The sequence below is a fragment of the Orycteropus afer genome, unplaced genomic scaffold (assembly GCF_000298275.1).
Source record: "Orycteropus afer afer isolate SDZICR_OR568_19922 unplaced genomic scaffold, OryAfe1.0 scaffold00155, whole genome shotgun sequence".
NCBI classification, from domain to species: Eukaryota; Metazoa; Chordata; class Mammalia; order Tubulidentata; family Orycteropodidae; genus Orycteropus; species Orycteropus afer.
Window position 1 is genome coordinate 2771586 of NW_006921742.1, and position 25713 is coordinate 2797298.

At 41.2% G+C, this 25713-nt stretch overlaps 1 protein-coding gene across 1 annotated transcript in view; it reads left to right on the forward strand.

Moving 5' to 3' along the window:
• The window catches only part of TXLNB (taxilin beta), a 66627-nt gene that overhangs the window by 32039 nt on the left and 8875 nt on the right, over positions 1-25713 (forward strand). The window contains exons 4-7 of the mRNA XM_007946291.2: positions 3361-3555; positions 5722-5841; positions 12347-12421; positions 22315-22407. Of these exons, the coding sequence (XP_007944482.1) occupies positions 3361-3555; positions 5722-5841; positions 12347-12421; positions 22315-22407 (483 nt within the window). The remainder of the gene's footprint in view (positions 1-3360; positions 3556-5721; positions 5842-12346; positions 12422-22314; positions 22408-25713) is intronic.

The following is a 25713-nucleotide window of genomic DNA, read 5'->3' on the forward strand; positions in this document are numbered from 1 at the left end:
TCCTACTTCCGTAGTGATACTGCCTCGGAAACCCAAGGAAGGGTCGCTATGAGTCGGGGCCAACTCGACGGCACATAACAACAACAACAACAACATGCCTTCTTTATAAGTATCCACTTGCCTCCAGAATATTCCTAATTTTGTTTACTCTCCAATGCCTTTAAGAAATTGCTTCTTGCATTTTGTCCAGAGTTTATCATTGTTATCTATAGAAGACTCAGTGCAGTCTGAGCTTACTTGGCCAAAACAGACGTAAAACAGCTTAAGTATATTGGAATCTAAATTTAATGTACAAGGAACTTGGGAAAATACATTAAAAGGACACATATCCAGGCTGTTTCAACTACTATAAATTTTAATTTTTACTATTCTTTATTGAAATTGCTTCTTCAATGAGTCAAAAAAAAAAATACCACAAAACTTTGCAATTTAAGATAATTTAGAAAAGTACTAGTGAAAGTCTGAGACATGGCTTTGTTTCAAAGAATGCTACATATAATTGAAGCAATAAATCTGAGCCTCAAACTATACTGAGAAAGAATTGCCCAGTAAGAGACAATCAACATCTCAGGGAACATATTTGCAGTAAAGAAATAAATAGGATTTGTTATCATGATATCCCAGAATTTTAATGTGGAAAGGACTAGAGAAATCATCTAGTCCAAACTACTCATATGACTGACTTGTAAATGAATAATTCACTGATTCATTAAATAAACATCTACTGAATGCCTATGGATTGATTATGTGCCAGGAACACCAGCAGCTCTTACATACACTATAATAGATACTTGCAGAGTTTGTTTTCTTAGTTATTCTAGATTTTGTCCCTCAACATTATCTGCATTATTAATGTTCACTATGAATAAAGTAGGAGCTCTGGTAGCATAGTGCCTAAGGCACTTGACTGCTAACCAGAAGGCTGGTGGTTCAAACCCACCAGCCACTCCTTGGAAGGAAGGTTGGGCAATCCTACTTCCGTAGTGATACTGCCTCGGAAACCCAAGGAGGGGTCACTATGAGTCGGGGCTGACTCGACGGCAAATAACAACAACAACAAAATGAATAAAGTTGCTAAAGAAAATTTTATCTTAGACACTGTCCAAATGATTGCAAATTCTCCATCAATGAACTCAAGTTTAATAAGATTTTGCTAGATTCATTTTTATCCCATTGAAAAATATTACAATGTAAAATGTAAGATGAAATTTTGTGCACTACGATTGAGTGTTATAATGGTTTGACATGTGTTGGATGCTATCCTAACATCTGTCCTTTCTTATTTGTAGCCAGCTGCCAGTGAAACACTCAGAGCTTCTTGGTAGTATAAGATGATTCTTTCATTTATCATTCATTCATGGATGGAATATTTATAAAAGCAAGTGGCATTAAGATCATAGACTGTAGTTGTATGATTGAACTTGCTGACTTCTAAGCCGACCAGGAGCAATGAGGGACAATCACTATCATATATGTGTATATATATTCAGTTTCTCTTAGGTGATGGCTACAATCATTTTTAATGAAATACATTTACTAACGAAGTCCCTAGGTGGCAGACCTTGTGCTTGACTATGAACCTAACGGTTGGGGGTTGGATTTCCCCAACATACAGTGGAAGAAGAGGCCCTGGTGCTGTCCTACCACTACAATTACAAACAAGAAAATACTGTGAAATGGTTCTACTCTGTGCACGTGGAGTTGCCGTGAGTCAGAATCAACTTGACAGCAAGTAAAAACGACATACAGTAGGTGTTCTTATTACAAAGTTGGGAGAAACATCTCATAGAACTGAGTCCTTTATATTAGAAAGTACAGATGACTTCTGCAATATCTCTAAGAAGTTGTTACTCAACAAATGTTTATAGGATGAATAAAACATGATTCTGATATCAGGAGTCACATTAAATCAGAGAAGGGGGTAATACTGTAGATGAAAGAGGAAATCTAATGATAAGCTAAAATATTTCCAGAGCATATGTTTTCATCATCAATTTTTACTTTTGATCACATTATGCTGCTATTATGGTAAAAGAAACCAAACTCACTGCCGTCAAGTCAATTCCAACTCATAGCAACCCCTCATTGGGTTTCCAAAGTGGTATCTCTATGGAAGTAGATTGCCCAGTCTTCCTTCCAAGGAATGGCTGGTGGGTTTGATCAGCCAACTCTGGTTAGCAGTCAAATGCCTTAGGTACTACGCCACCAGAGCTCCCATTATGGTGAAGATTTGCACAATTATTTCTGTTTAAATAGTATTTCTCTAAAACAATCCTGTTAGATAATTTGAATTTGGTATGCAACTTAGTCCAATATAATTTTACTTGCCAATAATGAAGCAAGCTTTCATATTAACAATTAATCAGAACTGAAAGGAATCCTAAAATGTCTGTATCACCTGTCAGCAGTATAAGTGTCTCTGTCTTTGGTATGATGTAGCAAGATTGAACTCTTTTATTCTAAAAGAAAGAAGAGAACAATTACTAAGTAAACAATTCTCAATATAGATACAGAGGAAATCTGGGCACATTGTTACTGGTTAGCAATGAATGAAGAGTTTTGATTTAGGAGAAAAAAGAACAGAAATGATATAAAAGTTAATTTCCAATTCTCCAATGTTAACAAAGCAGAAGAGGAGAAAATTAGATGTTTCATTTTAGAGTTTAAGAAGATTTGAGGCTTAATATTGCTTTCAGATTCAAAATTTACACCGAACATTCAATTACCCTACGTGACACATGAGATGATTGCTCTTTCAGACAGAAATAAAATATCCAGCATATCGTAAAAGATTTCCTTCTATTTTTTAAATTGCTGTAATTGATCTACAGCTATGTTAGTTTCCTATTTAAGCTATTTAATGAAAGTTTTTTCTTACTAAGAACAAGTTTATATTGTGATCATTTACATTTACAAAACATGGGTAGTACAATTACGTAGTTAATATGCTATGGTTTTTATATGTATCAAACCAAAGTAAAACACAATCTGTCTCATCAATCAGCAAAATCGAGTGGCTTTTTGATCTGGCCACAGCCAAGAGATCAAAACTGTGTGATGTGTGATTGTTAGAAAGTGCTGCCGTTCATTCACTCAGCAGGAGACCTGTCATCGTTAAAATGAGCCTATTCATCACCAACTATCAACTTCAAGGCTCTCACAGCACCTGCTCTGAGTGACTATGTACTCACAGCTGAAACCTTCGCTCAGATATTTATTTGGGGGCTGAACTGTGAAGGAAAAAAAAAAACACCCTAGTTACTCCATAGACTAATCTCCTTTCATTGACCTTATCCTGAATTCTATAAACCTGTGGTGACTTGGAACCAGCTCACAAAATATTTTGCTTGCTCTCGACAGGAGGAAACCCTTCAGCGGGCACGCGATGAGGAAGAGAAGAGGAAGGAGATCACCAGTCACTTCCAGAGCACCCTGACCGACATCCAGGCCCAGATTGAGCAGCAGAGCGAGCGGAATATGAAGCTGTGTCAGGAGAACACAGAGCTCGCAGAGAAGCTGAAGAGCATCATCGATCAGTATGAGCTCAGAGAGGAGGTGAGAACTACACCAAACAACTCCAAAAACGGGAGACATCCGGAGCTGGGCTGGGACTGTGGGGAAGTTGGTAAATAAGAATGAGACGGCCAGCCCTCTCAATTCATTAATATTTTGGACTGGATTTCTGTTACAAACCCAAATAAAGACAGAGGGTATTGCAATATATCTGGCTGGAAAGTCAGATAGGATTTCTTCAAACTGGAATCGCCGTAAAACAAAGGCAGTAAACAGAAAGTGGTAGGCAATGGGCAGTTTTCCTTAAAGTCAAACTTCTCAGCCCTTTTAAAACCCTCTTTATGTAACCCCCAAAATATCTCACACATTCCCTGTTACGAATCACTGTGTCATCTAAATCAAGGATCCATATTCTACATACCTCATAGCCAATAATAACATTAATACTAATGTAATAACTATAATAATAAAGGGGTCATTTACTCAGTGCTTAGTTTGTGCCAGGCAATGTGGTAAGAATGGTATTTACATGCATTATGTTATTTAATTGTGTCAAGTACGAATAATGATGTATCTCACATAGATGAAGAAGCAGAGTCTTTCAATGTCACAAAAACCCAGGCATTTTTACTTTCAATCGTTTACATTTGGAAGAATAAAAAGATCTTTTCTTATCTCCAAATCAGAATATTTCATGTGTTTTGTAAACTCCCATTTTGGCACCTCCTCCCCAAAGTCATGATTTTAATATATCCCATTCTTTTCCCCAAGGAGCCCTAGTGGTGCAACAGTTGAGCACTGGGCTGCTAACCCAAAAGTTGGTGTTTCAAACCACCCCAGTGGCTGTATGGGAGAAAGAACTGGCCATCTGCTCCCGTAAAGATTACAATTTACAAAGCCTTACAGGGCAGTCCTGCTCTGTCACATGGGGCCACGATGAGTTGAAATCAATTCAACGGCACCTAACAACAATCTTTTCCCCAGACCGACCTACATTTAAAAATCTCTGCCTTCAAGTATGACAACATAGTCAAAGTGGCTCTTTTAGCTAAGATCTTATCAAGAATGAAACTGAGCCAATAGCATATAGAAGCAGTAGTTAGGGGAATCAAGAAACATCTCCAAGTGAGTCATATCATCACTCTACCATTTTATCTTGTCACGAAAATCAACCTGGCTTCTGAGTAGAGGATCAGACTAAAGAAAAGGGAGAATAAAAGTGAGCTACAGGGAAAATGTCCATACCTTCAGAGAGATCTCAGAAGGGGTGTCCAAGACAGGCCCTGGCATCCTAGTTCTATATTTCTGGATTGGTCTAGATAAGGAGCCCTGGTGCCATAGTGGTTGAAGCATTCAGCTGCTAACCAACAGGTTGGTGGTTTGAACCTAAAAATTGCTCTGAGGCAGAAAGATGAGTCAGTCTGCTTCCTTAAAGATTTACAGCTTTGGAAACCCTATGAGGCATTTCTGTACTGTCCTAAAGGGTTGCTATGAGTTGGAAGCAACTCAGTGGCAGTGGGCTTTGGGTCTAGATAAACTTAAGTGTAGAAGTCCATCTGTCCGTTTCCAATGTGGAACTCGTAATCACCAACAAGTTCTCCACACTGAGGTCCAGTTGGAAGTTTGTCTTCACAAACCAAGTCAAGAGGCCTCCAGGTGCAGAGGAAGCAGCAGCCTATTTGCATTTCAATTCAACTGTGACCCAGGGGGACAGGAGAGTGCAGCACACTCCCTCCCAGGCCTAGGGCCACTTGCTGGTGCCCCAGAGCTTCCTCAGAACCTTTTAAGCAAAAATGTGGAGAATCCACAAGGATAAATTGTATTAATATAGTGATTAAAAGTTGTTTTCTATTTATAGCAAAACCCAACATACTGAGTGATCATGATATAATCACAATATATCGTCTGTGCTGTCTAGGGTGATAAACAGCATCGTATCTAACAGTTGCCAGAGTTAGAAAAATTATTGCTGAGCTCTGGCGCCCCCACCGTTTGCAGCTCCCTTTGTGTCGTGCAAACTGTGGGGGACTTCATCCATTTATGACTCTAATATAAGCATAAATGATGCCAGTGCATTGATTTCTATGGTTTTTTTTTTAAATCGTAAACCCTGAAGATGGATATTCATGAAAGTATTGGTATTATTATTGTTCTACATTTTTCAAGTATCAGGGATAAAGCTTACACGTGTACCCTGTTTTTCCTTAGCATCTGGACAAAATATTTAAACACAGAGAACTGCAGCAGAAGCTGGTGGATGCAAAGCTTGAGCAGGCGCAAGAAATGATGAAGGAAGCAGAGGAGCGACACAATCGAGAAAAGGAATACGTACTTATCGTTTTAATCAGTGTGCATATCTGCGCTGCCTTAGGCCAGAGAATCTCCGAGACAGTGGGTTTTGCCTGTGCTTTGGTGGAGAACTAAATTTGCCAGCCAGTGCAAGACAGTGTGCCAACAGTAGTTTTAACATAAAATAGTCATTCCTTCAGCAAATATTTTTCAGGAGCCTATCATATGCTGAGGAGCTCTGGTGGTGTAGTGCCTCAGGCATCTGACTGCTAACCAGAAGGCTGGCAGTTCAAACCCATCAGCCACTCCTCAGAAAGAAGGTTGGGCAATCTACTTCCATAGTTATACTGCCTGGAAACCCAAGGAGGGGTAGCTATGAGTCGGATCTGACTCAACAGCAGTGAGTTTGGTTTTTGTTTTATATCATATGCTAGGGGGCATCGTTGGTTCTCCTTCCATGTGGGATACCAGGGTTTGACTTCTGACCAAAGTACCTAGAGCACAGCCACCACCCATGTGTCAGTGGAGGCTTGCATGATGTTAACAAGCTGAACAGGTTTCAGCAGCGCTTCCAGACTGAGATGGACTAGGCAAAAAGGCTGAGGAATCTACTTCTGAAGATCAGCCAGTGAGAACTCTGTGAGTCCCATTGGTCTGACCTGCAACCAATCAAGGGGCTGGCACAGGACCAGCAGTGTTTTGTGTATGAGTGGTCATGAGTCAGGGGCCACGTCAACAGCTAACAACAATCATGATACAGTTGTGAACACATCTTAGACAGAGAAGGGCTGCAACCCATCATGGAGATTAGAGTGAAGTGAGGAAGAGATAGACAACAAACAAGTCAACAAACAACAAAAGGTCATTTCCGGTAACAAATGCCACTAAGCAAATAAAGAGGAACTGAACAGGGGGAGGGAGGAGAGGACCTAACTTAGGGTGGGTGACCAGGAATGCCTCTTGGAGGGGCAAATGCTTGAGTAGAGAACTACCTGAGAAGAAGGAGCTGCAAGGGGTGGGATCAGGAAGGAAGTCTCCAGTTCCAGGGTCCATAGCAGGGACAAAGGTCCTGACGCCGGGACAAGCCTGGTGCTCTCCAGAGGTAGGCAAAGGTAAAGGAGGAAAAGCATGTTGACCAAGAGGGAGAAAGTCTCAAAATGAAGTTAGGGCCACGCTGCACAGCTTTGCAGGTCTTGGAAAGTAATTTGGATTTTACTCTATACACAGTGGGAAAGTGCTGGGTAGTTTTAGCAAGGGAACTAACACAATATGCTTGGCATTTCTAAAAGATTAGTTTGTCTCCTGGGTAGAAAATAAACTAAGGAGACACCACAGTGAAAGCATGACCATAGTGCAGCAGCAATCCAGATGAAATACAGTGAGCGGTGGACTAGGGAGGCGGCAGTAGAGGAGAGATGGAGATGGATAAAAGTTATCAATGTCAAACCACAAGGCAGTGCTACAGGACTGAAGATGGTGACAGTGAGGAAAGGGAGGACCAAGGAGGACTCCTAATGTTTTTGCTTTAAAACTGAGTGGCTGTGTTTACTGATATCTCACTATTGCCAAACACACCAAAACGGGTGTAAGACCATTCTACAGGTGAGAGAATTGAGGCTCAGGGAGTGTTCTGGTTCCCTACTGCCACTCTGACAAGAATATACCACAAATGGGAAGGCTTTAACAAACAGGGGTTTATTCTCTTACAATTTGGAGGCTTTGAGCTCGAGTTCAAAGTGGCAGGCTCTCAGGGCTGGGTGAAAGCCCCCCAACCTTGGGCTTCAGCTCTGCCTCCTGCTCCCGGCCCACTGAAGCTGGAAGCCTTTCTTCACTCAGACAGCTGCTGGCTGCTCAGGCTGACAAGCCCAAGGTCGACAAGTAAAAGGCACAGTCCCAATGTTGCCAAACAACACAGTAGGCCATTGATTCAAGTCCACTGAAAGTCCCAAGATCAGCAGAGCATGGCAGGTTGCTGAACAACAACTCAGCTACATGCAGGGTTCAAGCGTGCCATAAGCTAGAGACCATTCCCAAAGCTGCTGCTTAAATACGGGAAGCAGACCACATCCCTAAAGCAGCTACTCAGCTGCTTGTAACTGATCTCACCACAGAGTTGATTGCCAGTCTCATCATGGGGAATAACTACCACCAGCCACCCAGCCTCTCAACCAGGCCTAGCCAAGCTGACACACAACTTTAACTACCATAGAGAGAATGTGCAAACTGTTTAAGATCACACGATGCTAAGTAACCATGACGTCATTTCAAATCCACATGTGTCTGTCTCCAAACTCACGCTCTCTGAGACAGTACATTACACTCAGAGGTGTGTCTTCAAGGTAGAGCTCATGTCTGTTGCTGGGGAAGACACAGTCAATAGACCAGTTATTAAAATTTGCTCATTAAGTATTCAGTCATGAGCATTTCATTTACCTAACATCAGCCCAGAATCATTTCAATGACTAGACCAATAATTTTTAAAATAATTTCAGTTTTCCAATATGTAAAGAAAGGTAAAATTTTGGAGCACATAACCTGGCATGTATTCAAAATTTACAAATTAGAAGTTTATATGCTCTTAAGAAAAAGATTAATTTATTAAATCTATCTAAAACCTAGCCTTAAAAGTTAGAAATGAAACACTCCATTATTACTCAAAATCCAAGAAAACAGATACTCTACTCTTGGTGCAATTATCCACTTATGTAAGTTATACTTCTGCCAGGATATAAGTAGCTTTGTTGTATGATATATGAGATGGCACCATGACAGAGGAACAACTAAGCAAAAGTTTGTGGAGTTAGGGGGTCAGGTGGAGTGACCAACATTGGCAAGAAACTAGCATGCAGCTCAATTTTCCAATCCTGCTTTACCAAAACAGCAGATTTGAGTCAAAGAGAGGTAGCTTCCCTCAGCTGTTTGAGCTGGCCACCTACCTGGTTTCCAAGTCTGATACGTCGTTTTGAGAGTGGTGGGTTTCCTCACCCCAAGCAGAATGGGCGGCTGCCATCCTCCCTCCCTGCCAGTGGCCTCCTCAGAACACACAGCGCCTCAGGGCAACAGGGGAATGAATGGTACCGCTGCTCCCACACCTTCGGAGAGAGGACTGTGGAGTTTCCACTGAGAAGCTGCTACAGGCCTCTCATACAGGCTCAATTACACTTCTAGATAACTAGTCTTCAGTGCACCCCTGGGAGCTATAAAGGAACATAATCAGTTGCCATCCAGTGATTCCAACTCATGGCACCCCATGCAGAACAGAACTGCACTCTTGAAGTAGGTGTTCTTCAGAGGTGCCTCTGAGTGGACCAGAGTCTCCAGCCTTCTGGTTAGCAGCGAAGTCCACTAACTGTTTGCACCACCCAGTGACTCCTAGAGGAACATAACTAAACAATTTTACAAACCGAGAGACTGAGCTGTGGGAAAAGGACCAACTTGGACAAGGAAAAAGGTATCTTCAAATTCTTGAAAAAAATAATGATATTATTGTTGTTTGGTTGTTCTGATTATAAAAATAATATATGAAACTTGGAAAGATTTTTGTTAAATAAACATAAAGAGAAATGGTGCAGTGCCCGAGGCATTTGACTGCTAACCAGAAGGTTCAAACCCACCAGCCACTCCTTGGAAAGAAGACAAGGTAATCTATTTCTATAAAGATTTACCACCTCGGAAACCCAGTGGGGGTTGCTATGAGGCATGATCGACTCAATGGCAGTGGGTTTGGTTTGGTTTTGGTTTATCTTGAAATGCAAGAATTACTTCTTAACTGATGACCACCTGGCTGACCAGATTAATCGAGGATGTTCCTCATCCTTTCCATAAAATGAACTGACAGATGCCCATGCCCACAGCACACTGAATGCCTGTGGTGAGTAACCAAGAGTGAGCAATGCTGCCTACACCTCTTTGACCCTTGTGGGCAGATAGAGTTTACCAAGAATCAGCTTTTCCACCTGTACTAGTTTCCTAACATTATTCTTCCTGTATTACTCTTCCGTGGCAAAGTATCACAAATTGGATGGCTTATATGAACAGAAGTACATCATCTCATAGTTTGAGAGGGTAGGAATCCAAATTCAGGGGGTCAGCTGGGCTAGGAACCCTCAGAAGGCTGTAGGGGAAGATCATTTCTTGTCTCTGCCAGTTTCATAGGTGTTAACTGGGTTACAGCTGCAGCATAACTGCATGGACACGTGGCCATTTTCCCTGTCTATCTCTTTGTGTCTCTTCTCCTCTTTTATATGGACACCATTCAGATGAGACTAGGACTCTACCCTCCTACAGTATGACCTCATGTTAACTGTTAACACTGTCAAAGCCTCTATTTCCAAACAAGATCACATTCACAGGCACCAAGTGTTAGGACTTCAACATACCTTTCTTGGGGGCAAAATTCAATCCATAACACCTTCCAAAACTTTTCCTTTCAGTTATACATGTTCCTGTGTTATGTAAAATAGTGGAATGATACACAAACGGATGAAATGTACGTGCAATGCTTTGAAAGTTTCTTGTTGTTAGGTGCCACTAAGTCCGCTCCAGCTCATAGTGAGCCTGTGGACAACAGAACAAAACACTGCCCAGCCTGCACCAGCCTCACAATGGCCGCTATGCTTGAGCCCATTTTCAGCCACTGTGTCAGTCCATCTTGTTGAGAGTCTTCCTCTTTTTTATTGAACTTCTACTTCACCAAGCATGATGTCCTACTTCACAGACTGGTCCCTCTGGACAATGTGTGCAAAATACGTAAGATGAAGTCTTGCTATGGTCCCTTCTAGAGACCATTCGGCTGTACTTCTTCCAAGAAGGGCAATTTGTCCATTCTTCTGGCAGTCCATGATATGGTCCGTATTCATCACTAACACCCTAATTCAAATGCATCAATTCTTCTTCAGTCTTATTTGTTGTCCAGCTTTTGTATGTGTATGAGGTGACTCAGAATACCATGGCTTAGTCCTCAAGATGACATCTTTGTGTTGCTTTTTTGCAAGCTTCTTGTTGTTGTTGTGTGCCCTCGAGTTGGACCCGACTCATAGCAACCCCTCCTTGGGTTTCTGAGGCAGTATCACTACGGAAGTAGATTGCCCCATCTTCCTTCTGACAAGTGGCTGGTAGGTTTGAACTGCCAGTCTTCTGGTTAGCAGTCAAGTGCCTTAGGCACTACGCTACCAGAGCTCCCTTTGCAAGCTTAGATTAAGGTAAATAGTGAAAAATGGTTTTCATTATAGATGTGAACAGCCATAAAAGACAGCTTTTAGAAAACTTTAAAACTCTAAAAAAAAAAAAAAAAAAACAAAACAACCTCACTGCCATCAAGTTGATTTGACGATTCATAATGACCCCTCCTTGGGTTTCCGAGGAACTAAAGCTATCTCTATTTTCAGATGATATGATCTTGTACATAGACAACCCGAGGGATTAATAAAAAAAAAAAAAAAAAACTTTAAAACAAAAAAAAAAAAAAAAAAATTACTCATTCAATATGATTCACATATACTTAGGTTCTAACACTGTTCTTTAAAAAAAAATTATTTTTAACTGGAAATTTTAGATGTCACACTGTGGATATGATTTTTGTCAAAAGAAAATTTTGAACTCCAACCAAAGAAAAACAAAGACCACAGTCATATATCTAAAGATCAACATGTGAATGAACATTTTTATATTTTAACTTAAAGTAACATTTCTATTTATATATACACACACACACACACACAATTTATTTATATATATACGTATCTATGTATGTATATGTCATTTTTATGCCTAAAACTGCTTTTTCAATGTAACCCATCAGTTTCCAGTTCTGACCATGTTAGATATGGAGACCTTGACTGTATTTGAAGGGCTGCCTTGTGGGAGAAGAATGAAACTTACTTTGTAAATCTCCAGAGGGCAGGATTTGGAACAATAGGTCTAACTTCTAACCCAGTGTTTCTCAAAATGTAATCCGTGTGCCACAGATATCAAAACCACCTGGAATAATTGCTATAAATGTAGGTTTAAACCCCACCCTATACTTCCTGAAGTATATCCTCTGAAAGGAATCTCCATTTCAGCACGCTTTCTTGGTGATTCTTAGCATGCTTTCTTGGTGATTCTGATGCATACTACAATGGCAAACAGTGATCTAGGAGAATAATTTAGGACTTACTAGAAAGGAAGCAGTTGCTCACACAATGCCCCAGGATTTCCTGGTGGAGAGTGATGCTGTGGAGATGTTCAAGCCGAGACTAGCCGGCGGCTGGCCAGGACACCAGATAAGGTTCCTGAATGTGCCTGGAGGCTCACATTGCGTGATGCATGCTTGAGTTAGTGACTATTTTTCTTTTTTTCCTTCCCATTAAAAGAAGTGGTCTTATTTGAGAATTCAACATTTTAGATCAATTTTTGTCTCAGATTTCTTAAATTCTTTGCAGAGTTCCAAATATTTACTCAACAGGATTAACGAGCTAAGATAGTGAGTTTTATATACCAATGACAATCAAGCAGCAGATTAAAGACAATTTGCCAATCTTCCTATTATCCTCTCTTCTCGCAGCTCCTGAACCAGGCAGCAGAGTGGAAGCTTCAGGCCAAAGTGCTGAAGGAGCAAGAGACAGTCCTGCAGGCTCAGGTGACATATAGGTAGACTGTGCGTGGGGTGTGCTCTCCTTACCCTTCCCAAGTAGAGTCTGTGAGCCACAAGAAGTCTGCAGAAGAACTTACATGTAGTAGAGGAAGTGAGGGGACAGGAGTTGGAAATGAAGAATAACATCATATTTATTATGTAAAATAAAAACACAGTATTACTTATGTAAGAACAAGAAACACTCTGTGCCAACAACATCCAGTCAAATTTTAACTAGGGCTGGTATTACCCAGTGCATAACCCATGATGTCACACCCCTCCCCACCCCATGGTAGGCTGCAGGGGCACGCCTCTAGCCCCCAGCAGCTTGACCCCACACGCACACAGGGCCAAGCACTATTGTGAAGCCTGGCTCCTGGCATCTCCTCCCTTCTCCCACTGGCCAAGACAGAGACTCTCCTATCTGCCCAGTGGTGAGCATCAGGCCTGCCCACCCACCCACCTGCACCCTGACTGGTATGGGGGCGAAGAGAAGGGGTGTGGAGTCAACTTACCACACTAGGTGATGGGTAACAGCAACCATCGTGACAGCATTGTCTTGGCAGCCCTCCTCTTGCAGCACCGGTCCTCCCCAGCTGACTGCTGCCATGGACCATGGGGTCATTGTGGTGTCACTCCCTCTGAGAGTGTCAGGGGTGCAGTCCACATCCTCTCTACCCCTCCATCTTTCTAGTGACATGACTGCTCAAAATGTTCGTTCACATACAAATATACCAGTTGCTGTAGAATTGAATCCAGTTCAAGTAGAAGAGTGTTCAACAGGGTTCTCAATGGATGATTTTCAGAAGTAGATCATCAGGCCTTTCTTCTCAGGCACCTTTGGGTGGACTTGAACCCTTAACTGTTCAGTTAGTGGCCAAAAGCATTAACCATATGTACCACCCGGGGACTCTATATAGAAATGATGGTCCCAAAATCATCAGCTGAAATAAGTAAGCTGGTGTCTATGTGTTCATATTTCTTCTCTTTCTCTTCCTCCATCACCCTGTAAAGGTAAGAAAAAAATGTAAACTATTCAGATGTACAATGTCCTCATTTGATAGTACTTATAATAAAGTGGAAATTAGAAAAATAGAGTCAGTGCCCAAGTTTCTGTGCTACCTGAAGTTAGCCCCATCAGTGATCAACTATTAGAAATAATGAGCAAAGCAGGAATCATTTTTATCTGGCTTTGGGATGCCATATATATGCTTTCATTAGACTATGGGAATTCAGAGGAGCCTGGTGGCACAAGCCGTTTGCAATCCACTGCTAACTGAAAAGTTGGTGGTTGGAATTCACCCAGCAGCTCAGCCAAGAAAACAGATGTGGCTGCCATGAATCAGGACAGTTCCAGTGCAGTGAACAACAACATGGAAATTCATATTCAAATTCAAAAAGAAAGCCTCAGGCAGCAGCTCACCCTGGGGAGAGGCTGGAGCTGTCCAGTTTTACTCCTACCTTTGGGGTTGAGCCCAAGAGGACCTCTAATCTGTTTGAGAACTGCCCAGTTTCCACAGCCTCCCTGATAAACTTCCCGCTCAGGTTCTGGGACACTCACCCTGCCACAAGACCCCAGAGGGAATGCCCCAGTGCTAAAACCAAAAAACCAAACTCACTGCTGTCCAGTCGGATCCGACTCATAGAGACCCCTCCTTGGGTTTCCGAGGCAGTATCACTACGGAAGTAGATTGCCTCATCTTCCTTCCGAGGAGTGGCTGGTGGGTTTGAACTGCCAGCCTTCTGGTTACCAGTCAAATGCCTTAGGCACTACACCACTAGAGCTAGAGGAAATTCACAGAAGCTTAGGAAATCGGAAGCCTTTCAAGTTGTGCAGCATCAACTCAAGATTTGGATAACTTACAGGTAAATGTTTGTATGCTGACTTATGGGAGATAATATTTGTTCATCGTAAAAAAATAGTAATAGTAAAAAGCAAATAAGAAACTTAAGATCATAAAGTATACCATTGCATAGAAAAAACCTGAAATAACATTTTTGATGTCTAGCCTTCTTAAAGTGTACATTTCCGATGTGTGTACAGAAAGCAACTATGGATTATTTTCATAAATATGATCTTTTTTTGATAATACACCAGAATCGTTTTAAAATACTAATCCTATAGAGGTTGAAACTATAATATTTATTGACTACTAATAGACCAAGAGGTGGTCATTGGAAGAGAACAAGGGGATAGTGAATGGTTTAAAACCAGGAAAGGTGTATGTCAGGGTTGTGTCCTTTCACCATATGTACTCAATCTGTATGCTGAGCAAATAATCCAAGAAGGTGAACTATATGAAGAAGAACATGGTATTAGGACTGGAGGAAGACTCACTAACAATCTGTAATACATATATGACACAACCTTGCTTTCTGAACGTGAAGGTGACTTGAAACATTTACCAATGAAGATCAAAGACTACAGCTTTCAGTATGGATTACGTCTCCACATAAAGAAAACAAAAATCCCCAAAACTGGACCAAGAAGCAACATCACAATAAATGGAGAAAGACTGAAGTTGTCAAGGATTTCATTTTGCTTGGATCCACAATCAACACCTTGGAAACAGCAGTCAAGAAATCAGACAACATATTCCACTGGGCAGAGCTACTACAAAAGATCTCTTTAAAGTGTTAAAGAGGAAAGATGTCACTTTGAAGACTAAGGTGAGCCTGCCCCTGGCCATAATATTTTCAATAGCTTTGTATGCATGTGAAAGCTGGACAATGAATAAGGATGACCAGAGAAAAAGTGATGCATTTGAATTGCGGTGTTGGCAAAGAATACGGAGAATTTCATGGACTGCCAGAGGAACATGCAAATCTGCCTTGGAAGGATAGCTGGAATGCTCCTTAGAAGCAAGAATGGCCAGGCTTCCTCTCTCATACGTTGGTCATGTTGTCAGAAGGGACCAGTCCCTGGAGAAGGATATCATACTTGGTAAAACAGAGGGTCGGAGGAAAAAGAGCAACCCCGTCAACGAGATGGACTGACAAAGTGGCTGTGATCATGGGTTCAAGCACAGTAAATGTTCTGAGGATGGAGCAGGACCAGGCAGTGTTTCATTCAGTTGTACATAAGGTCTTTGTGAGTCAGAGCAGACTGAACAGCACACAACAACAGTGGAACAAAAGGGCCCTTCACTCAAAAACCAAAAACTCACAGATCATCCTTCAGGCAGTCATGTACCCATCAAATCAAGGTAGATGGTGGTGGCAAGCAGTGATGTGGGGAGTGGAAAGGGGGCATGGCTTCACTATCTGGCTGGAGGAAAAGAGCCCAGAGAATCACACCAGAGCTTCTGACTCTCCCTCTGTCCCATTCACAACACAAAGACTTGAGGACAATAGACAATACTTAACACTATGCATTGTTCACATAATCTGTTGCAAGCAATGTCTACTCCCTCAGGCTAAATGAAGCTAATGAACTTGAGAAGAGTAGATTAATATCTGTAGACTCTGGGCTATGGAGTGATGCATTCACTTGGCATCAAGATCTAGGACTAGAATGGTCTATGAAAAAAATATATAAATGTATGATCCAATTTCCTACCTACATCCTAAAAACAAAAAGGCATCTACCAAAGGTTTGTAGACTTGCCAACATTTGTCAGTCATCCTTCATTACTCAAATGAGTCTGGGGTCCAGGGACAGATCCCTAGATCTTCTCCTGAAAAGCTGTGTGACTTTGTGCAACTCACCTAACCTCTCTGGACCTAAATTTCCTTGCCTGTAAAATTAGAATGTTGTAATGAATGCTCCTTGAGAGGATCCATTTTCACTATTTCCATATTTCAAAAAGGATAACAGCACATAATCAGGGAACATCTACTATCTAAAATGTGGTTGTCTTTGGCATTATACCAGCTCTCACTTAGCAGCTATGGATGAGAGTTATTCAAGTTTAAATTTTTAAAAGAAAAATGAGGTGATTTGGTTCTCTAGTGCTGCTATAACAGACATACCACAAGTGGGTGGCTTAACAAAGAGGAATTTATTCTCTTACAGTGTAGGAGGCTAGAAGCACCAATTCAGAGTGCCAGTTCTAGGGGCTGGGTGAAGGTACCTCGACCCTGGGCTTCAACTCTGCCTCTTACTTCAGGCCCACTGGAGCTGGAGGCTTCTTGTAACTCATGTAGCTGCTGGCTGCTGAGGCTGACAAACCCAAGGTCAGCAAGTAGAATGGCACAATCCCAAAATCAACAGGCACATGGCAGGTCACTCATTCAAGTCCAGGAACAATACCAAAATTGGCAGACAATATGGCAGGTCACTGCGTGAAAACTCAGTCAAGTGCAGGATCCAAATGTGACAAAAAGCTAGAGACCTTTCCCAAAGCTTTTCCTTATACTCTGGAAGCAGGCCACATCCCAATGGTAGCTCCTTAGCTGCTCACAGCAATTTCCACCATGAAGGTGATTACAATCTCATCACAGGGAATAACTACATCCAGGTGCCCAGCCACTCAAAACCACAACTCAGACAAGTTGACACACAAACTTAACTACCACATGAGGTAATGAATATATAATTCACATATGCAGTTTGTCTTCAAGCTGTAAGTGCAAAGCACTTACCTCAGTGCCTGGCCCATAAGAAGTACAATCTATTCAACCAATATTTATTTAGCACCTTCTAAGTACTAAGCATGGCTTTAGGGGTGAGGCTGGAGCCGTCTTCTGAACCAACTTGAAAGGGTCCAACTCGTGAATTCTGGAGAAAACAGGGATACGTGGTGGTTCACCAAGTGCCTTCAGTAAAGTGAGCCAGGCAGTGAGATGTTAGAGATGCAATAATAAATAAGAGAGATCAAAATCCCTACCTAACTGAACTTTCAACTATTAGTGATAATAATAATACTAATATAATGTTGTTGTTGCTGCTGTTGTTAGGTGCCATCGAGTCAGAACAAAATACTGCCTGATCCTGAGCCATCTTCATAATCATTGCTATGTTTCAGCCCATCTTTGCAGTCACTGTGTCAATCCATCTTGTTAAGGGTCTTCCCCTTTTTCCCTGACCCTCTACTTTACAAGCATAATATGCTTCTCCAGGGACTGGTCCCTTCTGACAATATGACCAAAGTACGAGAGATGAAGTCGCAACATCCTCACTTCTAAGGAGCATTCCGGTTAAATTTCCAAGAAAGATTTGTTGGTTCTTCTAACAGTCCATGGTACATTCAATATTCTTTGCCAATACCACAATACAAATGCATCAATTCTTCTGTTGGTATTCCTCATTCGTTGTCCAGCTTTCATATACATATGAAGCTATTGAAAATGCCATGGCTTGGGTCAAGCACACCTTAGTCTTCAAAGTGACATCTTTGCTCTTTAACATAATAAAGAGGTCTTTTGCAGTAGATGTGCCCAATGAAATAGATCATTTTATTTCTTGACTACTGTTTCTATGGGTGTTGATTGTGGATCCAAGTAAAATTAAATCCTTGACAACTTCAGTCTTTTCTCCATTTATCATGATGTTGCTTATTGGTCCAGTTGTGAGAATTTTTGTTTTCTTTATGTAGAGGTATAATCCACACTGAGGGCTGTAGTTTTTGATCTTCATCAGTAAGTGCTTTGAGTCTTCTTCACATTCAGCAAGCAAGGTTGTATCATCTGCATATCACAGATCATTACTATAATACTATTAATTAGTATGTTGTTAGCGGCCATGGAGTTAGTCGTCCACTCATGGCAACCTCCTGCACAAATGTGACCTCTTCTATGCCTCCCTCATGACTGATTGGAGATCTGACTATCGTTATCCATAGGATTGTCACTGGCTGATTTTTTAAAGTAGCCACCAGGTATTTCTTCCTAATCTTTTTCAACCTAGAATCTCCCCCTGAAACCTGTTCATATCCTAGCAACTTGGCCTCCACCGACAGAGTGGTGGGGCCTGAGTGTGAAGGGCATTGGCTAGGAATGGAATTGAGTCTCTTGCACGAAAGGTAAGAATTCAACAACTGAATCAATGCCTCACAATTAGCACATTAGCAATTATTAGGATTATTTCATAGGTGAGGATCTAGATGGGAAACTATATGGAACAAAAAGAAGGTTTTATTTGAAAAAATTTGAGAACCACTGGAAAAGATGATCTCACAGGCCTTTTCAGCTTTTGTTCATGGCTCCAGGGAAAAAAACAAGGCTGAAGAAGTGTGGCCCACCCAGGGCAACGTTAAGCCTGCCTTCTCTTCTCTTCCCCTGTTGTCCACATCACAGACAACCCGGGCAGCCTGAGTGTGGGAACGTATCTGTGTCTTTCTCTTATATCTTTATGGTACTCTTAGAATCCCAATAATTACTTAATGATCAGAAAGAAAATAGAGACATCTGAATCCCTACGTGTAATAATGTTTAAATAAATTCCTCTTGAAAATTACCAACACATTTTTAAGAACCTTGAAACCCTAGAAAACAATTTACATCACAGATTATTTTGCATAGTACTCAAAACACTTCCTTTAGTTTTAACCTGTCTCTAAAGCGGTAGGGAAGGCAGGAGGGGAAGTATTTAGTCCTTGTTTCCAAGGTTTAAGCAAGAGGAAGATCAACAAGAAGTTGTGTGTTTTCCTAGGGTTAAGTGACCTTTCGATTATAAGACCAGAGCTTGCAAGTTTGGGGACATGATTCTCACTCTGGAAAGAGATGTCTGGTTTTCAATTATACAAACCAAGAAATAGAGTAAATGTCAGAGATGATCAATGAGACAAAATTGTCACTACAAATAGAGTGTTCATTGGATCAATAAGGATGAATACAGTAGTAGATGTGGAAAGTCAGCAATATCTGACAAATAACACAGACACAAAAATACAAGCCCAGGGGAGAGATCAGTGAGTAAATTGTTAAAACCATGTCATCATAGTCCTTAAAAGCAGCGGTCCTCACCCTATGCTCACAGGATGAGAGCAGATCCTTTGGCCACGACTGTGTGATTGAACTTGTTCCCCAACACATCTCGCAGGTTTGCGGAGAGAATTCCTGGACCAGGCTCTGTTTCCTAAAACCTTTGGATGTTTGTTATTAAAATCCAGTGCTCAGTGAAAACAGTGTGTGCATTGCTCAGTCCCTGTAAGAGTGAAATACTAAGGCAATTATTATTATTTCTAACCGTACAAGAGTTAATTTCTCTTTCTGCGTCTGGCAGCAGAAATATTGTGGGTGACCTCTAGATGTCCCTTCCCTGCCTCTCTGAAATGCCATAGTGAGAGAGGAACATGACTCATGGAACCAAACGGGCATCATGACAGTGTAACAGTGAGAGGGAGGATGCTCCGAGCAAACAGCTGTAAAGCCAACAGAAAGTATGAGAAGTGGGCGTGAGAGTCGGTAACTTGAGAAGTGCATAACCCACAAGAGTTTTGCCACCTATGACAAAGAGGTCAAGTAGAAAGACAGCAAAATATCGGCACAAAAAAACTCAAAACCAAACACACTGCTGTGGAGTCAGCCCCGACTCATATCAACGCCTCCTTGGGTTTCCTATCCTTGGGTTTCCCAGGTGGTATCACTAAGGAAGTGCATTGCCCAACCTTCCTTCCGAGCAGTGGCTGGTGGGATTGAACCTCCAGCCTTCTGGTTAGCAGTCAAATGCCTTTGGCACTAGGCCACCAGACAGTCGCTGGAAAAATCCTACAGACGATAGTGCTTTAGAAGCCTCTGCTTTTCTACACTCTGGGCGTCGCTGTCTTCTCCACGGAGCAAGCCAGCGACAAGGAAACGTGGACAAGGAAACAAAGTCTGCCCAATTAATACCAAAAAGAAGCTTTTGACAAAGAAAGGAGAACTTGCCGCGAGTGGGTGCGGGAGCTTCTTTTAATACTGAACAGGATGCATCCGCGAGATGGACCACGCACGCGCTCACTCCTGTTCCCACCCCACTGCGGCCCGCAACCAGAAGGGCTCCCGTGTGGGAGGACCAGGTCCGGAAACCATGGTATCAGCGAGCCCCACGTCACTCTGCGAGAATTACTGATAAATTGGAAAGCGACAGGGGAGACAGTAACATAAAAGAGGTTATCATAAGAGTCTTGGCCAAGAAAGCAAATAAAGGAATTTTGTGATAGAACTTGAACAGGATCACATGGGGGTAATTGTTCCCACCCTAGGCCAAGGGATAAAGTGCTACTGTGGCTAGCCAGCTCCACACAGCTAACTCGAGAATAGAATGTCTCAAACTGGGAGCCCTAACTATTAGTGGGCCCTGAAATCAATTAATTTCAATTGTACAAGTACTAGTATGCCTGCTAGTACTTTGCAAAAGAAAGAGAAATGAATAAAATATGTCAAAGTGAAGTGCACATAATAATAGTAAGTATTGTTTTCTGTCCCTTGAGCCAAAGTATGAAACTCTAGGGCAACGTCCTGGCCATGAACTCTCTGCTGTTCCTTTACCAATCTCCTTTAAACTGTATAGCAAGGAATTGTGATAAATAAAGAGATCACAGAGGTAGCTTCCAAACTCTGTGGCACACTCAATGTGCTAGTGAGTGAGTGTAAAATGACCATCAGTGCTATTTGATGCTTCTATGGAAAATCTGTACGCCGTGGAAAGGACTTGTGTTATTTTGTTGTTAATGCCCTTTTCTGCAATAAAACCTCTGCTATTCTGAATCATTTGGGAAGAAGTCATTCTGGATGGCAAATCTTCTGGATTAGAGAGTTGTTACACACGTGCACTCCCTCTAGTACTTACCCCGGAATGGGAACCATCTAACCAGCTGGCTTTTCCTCAGTTTTCTTCAGTTCATCTAACAGCTGATCAGTGGGTGCCTTCCTCTGGCCAGTAATCCAACATCCATCTTCCCAGTCTACTAAGTGCAGCCTCTGCTGCTTCTGTGCCACTGGCTACTGACAGTTTGTTTCTTGACATAAAAGGTATTTTTGTGCCTATTTGAAGATTTGGAACTGATAATGGACACAGAGGGTACCAAAGACTCATTTGAAAATAGAGGTTTTACCAACTTCCATCATACATTAAATCTCTGCTCACTCAAGACATGCTCTCCTGATATTATTTTTAAAGTAAGATTTCATGTTGCCTACTGTCACTAATAATCAAATATCTACAGTTTCCTCTCCTGTGCCACCCTATTCCCACCAAACGCAAGCCTTGGAAGGGAGAGTGGTGAGGCACAGATTAGCCTCTCCTAACCCATCTGATACTTTTGTGCAAATTAGAAAAAGGCCTCCTCAAGACTTGTTACTTCCATCTGTAGAAAACTGATGTAACTGACTGAGTTTGAGGAAAAGTGACATTTGACAGCTATCAGTTAGAACACAATATTAGTAAATAGACAATGACTACAATGCCTGAGATGGGATGACAGTTGTTTACATGGAGCACCACTGGGTAGTGTACAAACTGCACAAAGGCAGCAGCCCTAGCCTTAGTCTGGTCCATGTTTTCCCATCACTTCTTTTCATTTGTCTGCATTCTTCTCTTCTTTAAAGACCAAGTTCAAGGCTCGCCTTCTCCACAACCTCCTTCTCTGATCATCCAGTTCACTTAACTCTCTTGGCACTTCTCAGTGCCTTCTAATCCAATTGCCTTTGTGACTGTCTTCCTGTTAGGAGTGCAGGTCCCCAAAAACAGAATCCACCTATTAAATACTTTCATAGGTACAGTATATGTCAATGCATATGTTCAGTGCTCAATAAATGCTTGCTGGTACAAGTTATGACATAAATCATAATGACATATTGGATTATTTCATTTGTGTCTAAAGAACTACTTCAATCATAACCACTGAACACATTGCTACTGTTATATTTCCTTAAATCATTTTTCTTTTCAAATATTGAACAATGACATGTTGTTTTGTTCTGGAAGCATTCTGAAAGCAGCCCTAAAACAGATCCACTCTGTCCTCTGTTTGCAGCTTACTCTCTACGCTGGGAGGTTTGAAGAGTTCCAGAGCACGCTGACAAAAAGCAATGAGGTGTTTGCCACTTTCAAACAGGAAATGGATAAAGTGAGTATTGCTTGTAACCCAGGAAATACTGGCATTTTCTATTTTGACAGGCAATTCTCCTTTGGATTCATTTCTCTCTTGCTAAGATATTTCAGTGTATTTCATGAAGTAATGAAGGTGTAGATGAAGTTCGTGTTGTATGTCTGTTTTTTAATCTGTAAGTATCTGGTGAATTAATCTCAGCAAGGGTCAGAAAACTAGGATGGATTTTGACTCAGAGAAAGAACATGTTCTTTTTCTAACCCATGTATAACTTACAAAAAAAAAAAAAAGTGCTAGCCATTTAACATTATGTTGTAAGTATTGACAGAATAATAAACACCTAATCTTCTAAAGAGAAGAAGAAAAGTTTAATACAGAGTAGACTGTTAGAGAAGAAAATGTCATCTTACAAGACTGTTCCTGGAAGGGAAAATAGGTAGTATGATATAACTCAAACTGGCAGTCCCATGTCCTCATCAGATGACTTTGGACAATTCACTTAACTTCCTTGAATTTTATTTTTTGTGTCTAGCAGTGGAGATACTTTTTCGCTTGCCTACTTCATAAGGTTATGAAGTACAAATGAATGAATATATTTAAAAATGGTTTTTATCTTTTTTTTTAACGTCTTTTGCAAACTGTTTTGGTTACCTAGTGGGGCTCTGACAGGAACAGACCATAAATAGGATGGCTTTAACAAACAGGAGTTTATTCTTACAGTTTTTGGAGGTTAGAAGTCCAATTTCAAAGTTCCAGCTTCCAGGGGCTGGGTGAAAGCCCCTCCACCTTGGGCTTCAGCTCTGCCTTCTGTTCCTAGCCCACTGAAGCTGAAGATTTTCTTCACTCAGGTAGCTGCTGGCTGCTGAGGCTGACAAGCCCAAGGTCAACAAGTAAAAAGGTACAGTCCCAATATCACAAAACAACACAGCAGGCTTGATTCAAGTGCAAAAAAAAGGTCCCAAGATTGTCAGGCTGCTGAACAACAACTCAGCTTCATGCAGGGCTCTGGTGTGCCATAAGCTGTAGACCTTCCTCAAAGATGCTGCTTATAGGTCAGCTGGTTTTTAACAGAGAGCTGAAATCCATTAAATGAGGAAGAGATGGTGCCTTTAACAAATGGTGCTGAAAAAACTGGATATCCATTTGCAGAAAAATGAAACAAGATCCGTGCCTCACACCATACACAAAAACTAACTACAGATGGATCAAAGACTTAAATGTGAAACCTAAAACTATAAAGTTCCTCAAGGAAAAAAACAGAGGCAAATTTAGGGGCCCTAACTTATGGCATAAATAGACTGTCAAGCATAACCCAAAATGCACAAACAGCTGAAGATAAACTAGATGAATGGGACCTTCTAAAAAATAAATTTTTATGTGCTTCAAAACACTTCTCAAAAAAAACACCTCTCCAAAAGAGTGAAAAGAGAACCTATAGATTGGGAAAAAATATTCAGCAATGACATATCTGACAAGGGACTTATCTCTAAAATTTATAGCAAACTCCAACACCTCAACACCAAAAAGACAAACTATCCAATTTAAAAATGAGCAGAAGACAAGGGCTAGCTCTCAGCCCATTTGTAAATAAGCTGTACACACAGACCACTGAAACCAGGGAGATCCATCCCTTGCAGCAATTGGCCATAGGGCACCCAAGGGGCAACATTCACACAGAGGAAAAGCAGGACACACAGGAGTGCATAACTAAGAAGGGCACAGGAGGTGGGGGGGGGGTTTACTGGGAAAGAAGAGGGGTTAGGGTTGGGGATGGTAATTGGGGGGTGAAACCAAATGTACACGAAATGTTGAATGTAAAACAAATTCTGCTCTGTAAATTTTCACCTAAAACACAATTTAAAAAATAAGTAAATAAATAAAACCCTGTGAATCACACACAAAAAAAAGAGGTGGGCAGAGGACATAAATAGACACTTTACCAAAGAGGACATTCAGGCAGCCAACAAACACATGAAGAAATGCTCACGATCATTGGCCATTAGAGAGATGCAAATCAAAACAACAATGAGATATCATCATGCCCCAGCACCAATAGTGAAGTTCAACAAGACAGAAAATAACAAATGCTGGCAAGGATGTGGAGAGATTGGGACTCTCATAAACTGCTGGTGGGAGTGTAAAATGATACAACCACTGTGGAAAGCAGTATGGATATTCCTTAAAACGTTGGAATTAGAAATACTGTTTGACCCAGCAAGCCCATTAAAAGGTATATATCCTAAAAAAGTGAGAGCCAGGACAAAAACAGATATATGCATACTCATGTTTATCACAGCACTATGTACAATAGCAAAAAGATGAAAGCAACCTAAGTACCCATCAACAGAAGAATAGATAAGCAAACTATGGTACATACACACAATGGAATACTGTGCAACACTTAAGAATAATGTAGAATCTGCAAAACACCACATAAAGTGGATGAACTTGGAGGATATTACACTGACTGAAATAAGTCAATCAGAAGGACAAATATTGTAAAAAGTCAAGGAAAGGTTTATGTATGGAAGGAAACTTTGTTGGTTACCGGGGTGGGAGGGGAGGGGAAGGAACACTGCAAAAATAAAAAAGTTGCTTCTTATGTATGGGAAGCAGACCACATCCCTAAAGCAGCTACTCAGCTGTTCCAGTAGATTCCACCATGGAGTTAATTACCAGTCTCACCAATGGGGAATAAGTACATCCAGCTGCCTAGCCACTCAAAACCAGGCCCAGCCAAGTTGACATATAACCGTAACTACCACACAAGCACAGGAGCTCTGGTGCCATAGTGCCCAAGGCATTTGACCAGTAAGCAGAAGGTTGGTGGTTCAAACCCCCCAGCCACTCCTTGGAAGGAAGACTGGGCAATCTACTTCCGTAGTGATCCTGCCTCGGAAACCCAAGGAGGGGTCACTATGAGTCAGATCGGACTCTGCAGCAGTGAGTGAGACCACACGAGCACGAGATAGTGATATTATTATTGAACATAGTGCTTAAGTCTTGTTTCTACTTTCCCAGTACAATCTGCATCAGAAGTGTTTCTGAGCAGGCCTTGTCATTAACCATTTGTAAGTGTAGAAAACTTCTTTTTAGAAATATTTTGGTAAGACCTTATAAACCTTACAAGTTAGTGAGCAAAATTAAGGTTTTCTTTTAAAAGATCAAGACTTTGTTTACAATTATAGTTTACCCAGTCCATGAAAGATTTATCCATTTACAAAAAAAAAAAAAAAAAGTTTTTATTTATTTAAAAATTACAGAGTTTTCAGATTGGAATAAGTATTAGAGCAGGAAGACTCTTAATCTAGGTTCAGTTTATGG